Consider the following 12910-nt stretch of genomic DNA (forward strand, 5'->3'; position numbering starts at 1 on the left):
TGTTGAATTTTCAGAAAGAGAGAACAAACCTAAGGATAGTAGAGAATAGCAGGGAGGGAGAGGGTTTAGGAAGTGATAGGTCGGGTAAAAGAAATAAAGAAATACCACAATTTTAAAGAATGAATATGTTAATAATAAATTTAAAAATGTAAAATACATTTTATTTTGCTCTCTAAGAAAAACAGTATATAGCTGTTAAAAAGCTAATAGAATTATCAGTATTTTTTTTTAAAGGATGAATGTTATTTAGAAGATGAAAGATTGATCTCCAGAGTAGTAGTTATAATCCTCTCATGGGCAAAATTCTTAAGCATGTATGTGTTTCAAAATTTTTTCCAATAGAGTGAAACCTTTAATTTTTATTATATTTGGAGTCTGGACTTAGGGATGGAATCTTCTCTAAGTATAAATTCACTAAACTCTGATTAAAAGTATTTATTAATAGAGCATCAAAATGTTCTGCTCTTCACTCCAACTGAACCTCAACCTCAGTAACTCTATAATGCAAGTCCTTTTCACATGCAGTTCTAGTTTCAGAAAATTTAAAATAAAATAGCAAAATAGAATATATAAAATAAAATAAATAAATTGCATGTCCTTTTTTCCTCCAAATTTACTTCTCCCTTATTCTGCTTCTCATCCAGGACACAGATGTGGGAGTTATCTGCATTATAAGTTACTGGAGCTTGAAGTAAAAAGTCCAAAAAATTAACCTAAAATACAACCATGTGCCATCCTCACACTCATCACATGTTCCTGATGATGCTGTCTCAAAAATACCTCCTTCACTTTCTCTACTCCCACCTCATTGCTTTAGTCCAGTTTCTGAGTTAGCAATGCAATTACCATCTCACTGATCCTATAAGCAGGTGGTTCTCCATCACTTCATTTTTCCACACCACAAAACATCTTTATTATCATACCCTCTGTAAAACCCTGAATTAGTTTACTAACTACAGGCTAAAGCAAGATCGCAGAATGCTTTTAAGGCTGTACACAAGCAAACACCAGATTCTTCATTAACATCTTCCACTACTCCCTGCCTTACATTTGATCCTTAATTTATTCTGCTCTTTCCCAAATGCCTTGTCTCCCATGCTACCAGTGATTGCATATTCTTTTCCCTTCTTGTGCAGTGCTTGGCACAAAGGAAGGAATGAAGCAGTTGTAGTTACTGTTATCTCACGAGTCATTTTAGATGTCACTTCTTCAGACAGCAGTCTGGGATGCCACTCGGGTTGGTCTCAATTACAATAATGCAATTCGTAAATATTAAGTTGCAACTCTATTAAGTGGTGCTAAGGAAAGTAACTATGGAGGGCATCAAAGAGGAGAATAGAGGAAGAATCTCTCTGTAAGGAATGATTGAAGTTTATTTTTCTGGTCATCATCATCTGCTTACTTGACTGATGTCTGAAATGGACCGTGAGTTCTTCCAAGACAGAAATCTAATATTTTTGTATCCCCAGAGCTCAGAAAACAACTGGAACATACCACTTCAATAATGGACTGTTAGACGAATAACTGAATGTGGCTTACAGAATAGTCTTCCCTTCCTCCCTTCCGCTCTAGGTGCTATGCTGCTGCTCAGTAATAATCAAATACAGAAAAGATGCAAAGGATGTATATACAGTATGAGGTTTTTTGAGAAGGGACAAATAATATATACCTGCTTCTACTTATAAAAAGAGCCCTAGAAGGATTCATAACATGTTTACCTGTAGGAGGCAGAAGGTCAAGGGAAAACTAGGACTGAGAACAGGGTAAGAGTGAGATTTGTAAATGTATCTTTTTTACATAGTCCTATGTTTTGAACCATGTGACGGTGTGACCTATTGAAACAATTTCGGTCAGAGTAAAAATAAATAACAAATAGAGACTCTTTTCCCCTAGGAGTAAGAGCCAATCAAAGGATAGCCTAAGAGTGAGATTTTAAAACAAAAACAAAAAACCTCCAAACAAACAAAACAGTTTTAAAAGCCAGAAAATATTCTAATTTAGGTTCTGCCACTTGGTCGCTAAGTAGCATGGGACAAGCAGTTCAAGCTGTCTGAGCTTTAGTCCCTAATTCAACTAAACACTATCTTAACATCTGTGAGGTGCCTGGTAATAGTGCTGTGTTGGAGGTGAAATGATTAGGAAAAATAGGTCTGTTCTGTGCCTTCAGAAAGTTTAGAATCCAGACAGGGAATACACATGTAAATCCAGTGACTGTAAAACTGCAAGTCTCCTAAGTGCTAGGAAAGAAAGCAACATGATTGTGTGGAGGGCCAGAAATGGGAAGTTTGCCTGGTGAACTGCTCTGAAAAAGTGATGTTTGAAGATCATGAAGGATGAGGGAGACCAAGAAGATGGGAGCAAAGAGGAGTTCAAGCAGAGGAAAGAGCATGCACAGAAGCCAGGAAGTAATGAGATGAAGTAATATATGTGGCCAGTGTGTAGGGAACAGGGAGAGGAAGTGGGGAGCACTGGAGAGGAAAGAAAGGGCCAGAACATGCAGACATGACAGCCATTTCAAGGACTTTTGTCATTGTCCAAACTCTGAGCAGAACAGTCATTGCAGGTTTCAAAGTTTAAAGCAACAGAGAGTTTGATGATCAAATACTTCTTCGAAACCTAAAAGAATCACAGGTCTATTAAAATTAAAGGTATGCTACGTGAGAAATCCTTGGCATGGCAAGCCTTTTTGTCATCAAGCAACACTAAGGTCAGACACACCTGCATTCTTGATTCCTCCTCTTGCCCTCACTAGGACTAATAACAATACTTTTATTAATTGTCTTTGCTAAGGCACTATTTTAAGTACTTTCCATCTACTTCTCAAAACAAACCTGGAGCAGATATTATTTTAAAAATAAAATTAAGATGTAGGTATGTTACTTGCTCAAAAGTATACAGCTTGGGCATGGCAGGGCAGGATTCAAAGCAGGCAGTGCAACTTCAGGACTCATTCCTAACCACTATGCGAGACTGCCTCTCACAGCAGGGACTGAGGTTATGGGACCAGATGAAAGGTGATCTTCATAGCAGACAATGCGTACCAAGCTTAGGTGTGCACTGGGCCTCTTTCATCTGGGATGTCAAGAGCTGAAAGGTGAGTTCAGCACCTGGTCCACCGAGCTCAGGGCAGGCCTGGCCAACCCACCCTCAGACCCTGACTGATCAGTTCAGAGAGTGAGTGACCTGACCTCACCATGGCATGATGTGCAGATTCACAGAAAGAGGTGGATGGGATCCGAGGCCCTGGATGGTGAAATACCTATTTCTGGGTTTTTTGCCCAATCCATCTCATTACAATGTGCATGTGTCGGGTGGGGATGGGCAAAGGGGTAATGAGGGCACTAATTCCAGGAGTTACAACAAAGACGTTCAAAATTAAGTGTGTACCAGAAAGCCCTTGTTAGAAATGCAGAGTCCTGGGCCCCAGATCCGAGGTTCTGGCTTAGGAGGTTTGGAGTGACTCAGGAATTCTTGTAAATTTCTTTTAAATTTCTGAGACTTTTGAGCTGGAAGCCCACAGACAAGTAGAAACAGTCCTGGAGTACTCTCTACCCAATGAGTATTAGGATGCCTGGGCCTCTCAGTTTACTTAGGTCTTCACTCAAACTACATCTATCCAAAAAAGCCCTACCTGGGAGAAGGGGGAGGGCATTACTACCTATATATTATTATCTATTATTTGGCTTTTTCTTCTTCCTGACATTATAGAATCCATTTTACTGTTTCATAAGTTCCATAAAGGCTATTCCTTGGACTGTTGCGTTCACTGCCTACCCCTGGTGTGTAAAACAGTGCCCTGCACACTGATGGTACTTTAAAATATTCCTGAAAGAGTGAATTACCCAATATCCCAGCATTTGGATTGAATTTTGAGACAGCCACAGCATGGCAAATTTCCACTTCTTTTGCTATGGGCAGATCTCACTGTTTGTAATATAGATAGTGCATCATCATGGGACAAAGGTGAAGAACTCTGAATAAAGGAAAAGGCTAAGTAAAAGGTCCACTCCCAGAAAAGTGAGAAGGAATGATGAAAAAAAACCATGTCTCAATTCAGCATGTCCCAGAGGAACTGGGAACTTTAAATAGCAACTCCAGTGGGTGACAGCCCTGTGGACAAATATGAATCGTCGTCTCAGAGACAATAAAAAGGAACTCACCTCCTCCCATCTATTACACTCTCCTCCCTTCTTAGAGACTAAGGCTCTCATCTTCCTTTATGTTCTTATTCTAGGGATCCTTTTCCTTTTCTGCTCTGCCCCTTTTCTATTAATAAGTCTAATCAAAACTTTTTTGTGTGATAATTCTGTTCTTTAGAACTGTCATTCCCTTCAATGACAAAATGCACTTTGGTTACCCCATGAGTTCATTCATCAACTCTCACATAGTTTTTGTTTCTATGTGTTCGGAAATATAAAAATCAAATAAATCAGCACTATCCCACTTTCAGGAATGACAGAAATGACAGATTATGACTGTCTTAAACTTTTATTCATTGTCAGTGCTGTACTCTTTGGTAGCCACCACTCACATGTGGCTATTGAGCACTTAAAATGTGACCAGTACAACTGAGGAACTGAATTTTTTAAATTTTAATTCTTCTAAATTTTAAAATTTTACATTTAAACTATTGGGGAATTATCAGGGAATCTGTATCTCTTGGAGAGATAAGTCACAGGCACTGATGTATAACTTATATGTGTTCCAAGGTGCTTAAGTACCATTTGGAGAAGTCCTTCCCTCATCCCTCAAAATAATGTGCTTTTTGAACAATAAATTATCATATCCCCTTTAAGCAGTTACTCCAGGTCCCTATCACCTAATGTAGATATTTACATCCTCTGACTAGACTAGCTGGAGTGTAAAAATACCACTTAAGGATAATCCAACTAACTCAATATTCTGTCCAAGGGATCACTGACTTTTTCCGCTTTGTTCATCACTGTGAACTGAGCTCCTGAAAAAGGACCAGGTACAAAGGAAGTATTTGTCAAATACTTGTTAAATAAATGAATTGACTCATTGTAAGGCTCTTTCATAGGTCCCTCTGCATAATATAAAGTTCTAAAAGTTTATGGCAGACATCCTGGTTTTCAATTAATCCTTCACACTTGTCTAGGGAAACTGAAATGACATGTGCATGTCCCACATCCAACCGATCCAATATTAACCCTTTCCCACCAACCACCTCTTATGTGGTTTTTCATTCACAGATGCGTTCCAGATACCAATTATCTGTTTTAAAAATTCAGGGGCATGGTTCTGAAGGCTTTAAAAGGAGAGTCTGTCTTTCTCTCTGCTCCCTCTGCTTCCACCAACTTGGAATGTGAGACCCGTGGGTCACTGTTGCCAACACCAGGTAGACTTTGGACTTCCCAGCCTCAGAAACTGTAAGCAATAAATTATTTTTCTTTATAAATCACCCAGCTACAGGTATTTTGTTATAAGCAATAAAAATGGACTAATGCACTAGATGTATGTGTTTATGTTTACAGATAGTGACATATATATACAGTTACATATATACTCATGCTTTTGTTTAGCTGTGTTTGTATATATAGACATAGATCCTCACACAGACAAAATAACAGAAAGGCAATATAACCAACCATTCACAAAAGGGTATTAGGAAAGAAATATACAGAGAGAGAATTTATTTTCTGATATGTGCACTTTGTTATATTATTGGGGCTCGATCACACATGGCTCATGTGGCTGACCCTAGGTCCAGCTCTCCTGGAAGTTGGGTTAATAACTTCATCCTCCTATTGTTCTGGAAGTCTGAAGTGTTATAGCATGGCCCAAAGCCCCCATCATAGATCACAATCTGTGATGTGATTATTAGATTATTATTAGATTGTCCAGTGGCCAAAGCACCTAGGCAAATAAAGATACTCCTATCAGGCAGGACAATTCAGGGGCCTAGAGATCACCCTTCAGTAGCCTGAGGGCAAAAGCCAGACTTCTCTTTGTATAAGGTCAAATCTTCACAATACAATGGGAAAGGACTCTGCTTTTTCTGAGTTGGAGACCTAAAGCAAACCTGTAAATTTCAACAATCCAAGCCCTTGCCAGACAACAGTACTTTCAACTCTATATTCAAGTCTGTATTCAAACACCAGTTAGCTATCTGTTCATTGATAGATTGAACTGTTTGAAAATGCTGCAATCCTTCCATTTTGTACAATGTTTAAGTTTTTTTCCTGGGTAAATCCAGACTGCCACAATGCTGATATCAACTGTATTCACTGAGTTAATTTAGTCTATCCCACAGAGGTCTATAAGGAATCCATCAAGAAACAGCCATAGGAAGGAAACCTGATTCTACATTTATGAGAAGGCTGCCATTCAAGATAACGTCCACCATTTCACCTCTAGGAAGAATCATGAAAGAAATTTCCTGAGGCCAAAGTGCCTATTTCCATGAAGTATTAAAATTCCCCCAAAAGTGATATTTTCTCCTCCAAACCAGCACATACCATGTAAATTACAATGATTCTCTTGTGATGTTGGCTGTCAGAGATAGTAAGCTGACAGCTAATGTTACTCACAAGATTCTCCAGTCATACATGATGTCCCAATATTGGATAGCAATTTAGTGTTAATTCTACAAACAGTATATTCCTTATGATGTTGAGATCAAAGACTAAGTTTATTTCTCTCCAGATCCTGCTTTTTGAAATTTATACTTTGGCAGCTGAATGGTACAGGCATCCAAACCTTGATCTTTTGGTTATGAGCACCAGGCTCTAACCAACTGAGCTAACCAGCCAGCCCATTGGAACTGATCTTTTATAGGCCTCTATAAATCCTTTAGGGAACACAGAAAAGAATAAAACAAACCACAAGTCAGTTACCTGGGCCTGGATCATTTTCCTCTGTTCTTGGAAAATAGCTGGCAACTGGGATGCTCTCTTTGTGTGTCTTCTGGTTCTGCTCTAAATTTCTATTCAGAAATCTCAGTCTTCAATCAAATGTTTCCCCAGAAATGTGGATACCCAAATCCTGTAACTTCCTCCTCCTTCACATGATTTTGCTCCAGAGGAGTCAGGACCTGTGGGTTGAAGAGAACATTTGAGTGGTACATTCATTTCCTCTGGGTCCAGATCCTGTCACTGCTCCTTGGCACTCATCTGAACATAATATTCCCAGTTTGTTTACTATCCCTTTATTTGGTGCCCCAGAAGATTTTACACCTCTGGCCAATGTGGTGCATGAATGCCTTTATTGTGTAAAGTTAAAGTAGGATGACTGTGAAGGGGTATGGGAATTGAGATCCACCACAGTACCATGCCTTAAGGTGAATTTTCAGGCAGATCAACTTTACAAAAGAGACCATTTGCAAAGAGAGGATCTGGACTTTGCTTTCCTTTAAATCACGTGTGTTGACATGCCTCTCAAAAGTGTTTGCATCCCTTGTGAGGACATGTACTTCAGTTTGAAAACCAAAGTACTGGGAAAATCATAAGCATCATCTTATAAACAATAATAATGATATTTTAGGAGGTTTTAAATATATAAAAAACTAAAATACACAGTAATAGTATATAAATTAGAAGGTGGTAGATGAAGTTGACATGCTCTAAGACCTTTATATTGTTGCAGAAGAATGTAAAAGTACTAATTGAGAAAAGAATTTGACAAAGGTTACACACTATATGTAATCTCTAGTGTAATGAAAAACTGGTAATTGTTTTACAGTACATAATTTCCATGCTAACAGAAGGGGGCAATGTAATAATAAGAAACTCATCCTAAAGAAGGCAAGAGAAAAGAATAAGAAACAACAAGTAGCATAAATACAATACATTTAGTTAGATGATTGTTGATGGATCTTGGACATGACCAGTGCCACTGTGCACACAATAAGCACAAAATAGCCACCAGCCTTGTCTTCCACTCCACCAACAAACCCCTTCCCCCTTCCCTTTACAAGAAGCCTCATGACTTCAGCAAAATAGAAACCCTTTTGCTTCCACAAGGGCACAGTTCTCCACCCTGGTGGCATAGCTTCTGCATTAGAATAATGAACTTCCTTGATTGTATCAGTCCATATAAGCCCTCCCACCCTCACACCTGGTGCTGTCCTCAATTTTGAGGGCAGTCCTGTGCTGCCTTCCACTCTGAGCACAGCCTGGAAGATTCTTTTCCTTTAATAAAGCTTGATCAGTACCCAGCGTCTCAGCTCACTTTCTTTCATTATCGTGCCAAAACCAAGGAAGTGTTCTGGCTGACATTTTTGGATGATCCGCTGTCTTGGGTTGATTGGCCCTCAGCCGCCCTTCCCAGACCTGCCAAACCAGGTACCTCCAGGACTCTCTCCTTTTGCTGTTTCAGACCAATGCATCAAACATCAGCCTCAATTCAGGGTGAGTCAGTGGGTCTGTCCTGCTTTTATGAGTTTCCCTAACTACTCTCTATGACTACAGTCTCTACAGGTGCCTGGCCAGAGGAACCCTCTCATGACCCCCAACTATTGGAGGACACTTCATTAGCTGGCCATGGCTTTCCTCTCAAAGAGAAGGAGCACAGCAAAGAGGATGCTCTTTGTTGGCTCCCTTCTTCTACCAGGACTGGACATTTCCTTTCTCACCCTCTACATGGGATCTTCACAATCCAAACCTCCAAGCTCTACCCCTTGGCCTCCAGGGATACATTAAAACTTGAGTGCCTTGTTGCAATGAATCCCAGTTGCCACAAGATGGCACTCTCGATTTAGATACTTTCAGAGATATAGACAATTTTTGTCACTGAAATGGCAAAAGCTGAAGAGATTCCTCATGTTCAAGCCTTTTCCTTCTACCTCTGATCAGGTCCTTCTCTCTCTGTCAAAACTGTCTTATGTCTAAAATTCTCCTAGCTCATGCCCAACCTGCCCTTCTGGACTCAGATCAATCTTTTAATCTGTCAGACTACTCTGCTCCCCGTACAGGCCACCCCAACTACCTCAGTATGCTCCAAATCCTTCACCAGCCCCTCCACCTTTTCCCTCTCTTCACCCTCAGCCACCCAACCCCTCTCCTTATTCCCCTTCATCAGGTAACCACCCCACCTCAGCTCTAGCTCCTTTATATCCCCTCCATGAAGTGGCTGGGATGGAGGGAACTATCTGGGTACCTATTCCCTTTTCTCTTTCCAATCTCTTCCAAATCAAAAAATGACTGGGATCCTTCTAGTCTGACCCAGACTCATATCCATCCCCTGAAGACAGGAACAGGTCTGGATAACAGCCCAACAACAGGCAGGCAAGGTACATGCTCAAAATAACAGACATCCAGTTGAAACCATTGCAGTCCCTTGCACAGACCCAAATTGAGAATACTGGGCCAGACACGGGGATTGGGATCTCTGGGATAACATGATCACACACTTGATTTGTGGCCTCTAAAAGGCTATTTACAAGACAGTCAATTATGATAAGCTTAGGGAAATCACACAGAGATCCACTGAAAATCCCAGTGAGTTCCTAACCTGCCTCTCTGAGGCTTTACATAAATACACATGTATAGATCCAAACTCCCCTGCAGGCATGGCCCTTTTACACTAACTTCTTAATGCAGCTTTCAAAGTTTTTAACAATAGAGAAATGGGGGGGGGAGGATCATTACAAAAAGATATCAGGCCAAATACCAACTCTTAGCTAATGCCATCCATGGCTCACATACTCCAAAGCCAGCTGCCTCTAGGGGCAAGCCACCCAGGAACTGCTTTAAATGTGGTCAACTGGGCCACAGGGCACAGGCCCATTCTCATCCCAGGCTTCCTCCCAGGCCCTGTCCTCACTGCAAACAGCCAGGTTACTGGGGGGATTGACCGTTCCTCTTGCCAGAGAGGGAGTGGCCCAGTCCCCAACCCACAACCTTTGGCTTCATGGACATTCCTACTGGAGCTTCTTGGCTTTTTACCAGGAGGAGGACTAATGATGCCCAGGGCCCAAGGCCCCCACGGAGATCACCACATGTGAGCCCAGGGTAACTTGCCTCATAGCAGATTAGCTGATCTCTTTTGTCATCAATACAGGGGCCACTTATTCTACCCTTCCTGAATATGCAGGAGCAGCAACCCCATCCTCCATCACAATAGTAGTGGTCATGAGATCAGAATACCACCCATGGATCACTAAACCCCTTTTCTACACCCTACATCACACCCAATTCATACACAAATTTTTAATAATGCCTCAATGCCCAACCCCCTTACTGGGACAGAACACTCTTCAAATTCAAAGCTACCCTTACCTTAAATACTTTAACTCCAGCCACAATACTCCTGTTACAAGCCACCCCAGACCTGAGCCCTGAAACCTCTACCCTCCCCTTTCCCTCTGACAAAGTTAATCCTATAGTATGGGATACGTCCTCACCCTCCATTGCTACTCATCACCCTCCCATCTTCATGAGGCTGTGGGACCCTTCTTCTTTCCCTAATGTCACAAAATACCCCATCACTAATAAACACCAAATAGGGCTAAAGCCCCTTACAAACTCCTTTCTTCTCATCTTCTATGGCCTAATCATTCACATTGTAACATACCCATCCTTCTGGTTATAAAGCCTAATGGCTCATACCATTTAGTACAGGACTGATCCTGACACACACCATTCCCAACAACTTACTTGGACAGTTTTGCCCCAGGGAATTTTGGGATAGCTCCCACTTCTTTGGCCAGGCCTTAGCTCAAGACTTATCTGAACTTCCTCCAACCTCTAGCACTTTAATACAATATGTGGATGACCTCCTCCTGTACCCCTCCTATGAAGATTCACACACCCACACAGTTGCTCTCCTTAAATTTCTGACCTCCAGGAGATATCAAGTGCCCCCAGCAAGGCCCAAATTTCTTCTCCTTCAGTCACCTATTTGGGAGTCCACCTCACCCCAACACCAGAGAAATAATGATGGATTGCAAAAGTTTAATTTCTGAACTACCAACTCCCACCACAAAGAGTGAAATTCTCTCTTTCCTGGGGCATGCAGGATATCTCCATGTGTGGATCCCCAACTTTGGTGTGCTAGCAAAACCACTTTATGAGGTAGCCAAAGGGATCCTGCCATTCCTTTAGATCCCACAAAGCCCATTCATTCTCCCATCCAGTGACTAAAAGCCACTCTCCTCACAGCCCCAGCTCTATCCCTCCCAAACTTATCTCATCCTTTTATCCTATATGTCACCAAAACCCAAGGATTGGCAGTTGGGGTTTTGGGACAAGAAGCAGGAGATATTTTCTCCCTGGTTGCATACCTCTCTAAACTAGACACCACAGCCTAGGGATGGGCCCCCTGTTTATGGGCCTTGGTGGCAGCCGCCCTTTTAGCACAAGAAAGCTCTAAACCAACTTTTGACAACAAAGAGTCAAGACCTTCTCAGCCATAAGGCCATGTCAATTCTCACCCCTTCCCACCTACAACTTATCCACCTTACGTTCATTGAAAATTCCCAGTTCTCCTTTAAACCTTGCCCTCCCTTAAATCCAGCCACTCTCATCCCAAAATACTCACCACTCTTAGAACACAATTGCATGGAAGCTTTAGGCCTCTTTCTAATTCCCTTCCCACACATCTCCCTTCATCCCATTATGTGGCCCAAACATACATCGTTTATAGATGGGAGTGTGACCTCCACACCTGCCCCCCAGGCAGGTTATGCCATAGCAAATCTAACACAAACTATTGAGGCTGCCCCCCATACCCCTAACACCACTTCCCAACAGGCAGAACTCATTGCCCTTACCCACACTCTCACTCTGGCAAGTAATAAAAGAGTCAATATGTACAGTGACTCTAAGTGTGCTCACCACATCCTACACTCCTGCATAGCCATATGGAAGGAGAGAGGATACATGACCACTCAGGGAGGGCCTGTAAAAAATGGACATCTTATCAAGATACTTCTTGAGGCTGCACAACTCCCAAAGGAGGTTTGGGTTATACTCTGCAGAGGACAGCAAACCTCCAATGACACCATAGCACAGAGAAACAAACTTGCAGATCTAACCACAAAACAGGCTGCTCAGTCACCAGGCTCCCACTCTTCCTCTCCTGTTCAGGTCCTTCCATGACCCCTATGCCCTTACCCCAGTACACACCCCAAGAAATACAACAACTCCAGCAGTTGGGAGCACAGAGGAAGGACAACTGGTATCCTCTCTCTGGTTGCTATGTCCTCCCTACCACACAAATTGAGCAAATCCTTTCAGATTTCCATAATTCAGTTCATATAGGCTATGAATCCCTACTACATTTTCTTCAGCCCTTATATTACTCTCCCCACATGGTCAAGTTACTTAAACAAATCACTCAAAATTGTCTTTTGTGTACTCGTTGCTCCAATCAAGGTGGCCTCCAAGTTCTGTCCTTTCCCATCCACCAAGCCAGAGGATACACTCCTGGCCAGGATGGGCAAATTGACTTTACTCACAGGCATCCGCACAAAAGGACACGCTATCTTCTAACTCTAGTAGATACCTTTTCAAGTTGGGTTGAGGCTTTTCCCTGCACTTCAGAGGATGCTACAGCAGTAACGCATGCTCTCACCTCAGAAATCATCCTTCATCTTGGCCTCCCTACCAGTCACTCACTTGCCTACAAGCTGCTGCCCGCAAGCCCACAGGCCTCAGCCCCTTCAAACTTATGTATGGTAGACCCTTTGCTCTCATACTTCTCCCTTCCAGCTCATTGGCTTTAGGCCAATATCTCCCCTCTCTTTCACTCATTAGGGATCTTCTTTGGGAACAGGCCAACCTTCTATTACCTCATCCTTTCCCCATCACGCCCCTCAGACTTTAAAACTGAGCCTGGGACAGCAAGTGTATATTAAGACCTGAATCCCAAAGCCCCTCTCACCATGCTGGGAAGGGCCTTGTACAGTACTTCTCACCACCCTCACAGCAGTAGAAGTACTAGGAAAGGC

General features: G+C 42.0%; 1 protein-coding gene across 1 annotated transcript in view; it reads right to left on the reverse strand.

Annotated features, from left to right (window-relative positions):
• Positions 1–2514: 2514 nt before the first annotated feature.
• LOC134371887 (zinc finger protein OZF-like) overlaps positions 2515–12910 on the reverse strand; it is a 30628-nt gene continuing 20232 nt past the window's right edge. The window contains exon 7 of the mRNA XM_063088799.1: positions 2515–2616. Coding sequence (XP_062944869.1) covers positions 2515–2616 — 102 coding nt within the window. The remainder of the gene's footprint in view (positions 2617–12910) is intronic.

This window comes from Cynocephalus volans, chromosome 3 (genome assembly GCF_027409185.1).
Source record: "Cynocephalus volans isolate mCynVol1 chromosome 3, mCynVol1.pri, whole genome shotgun sequence".
Lineage (NCBI taxonomy): Eukaryota > Metazoa > Chordata > Mammalia > Dermoptera > Cynocephalidae > Cynocephalus > Cynocephalus volans.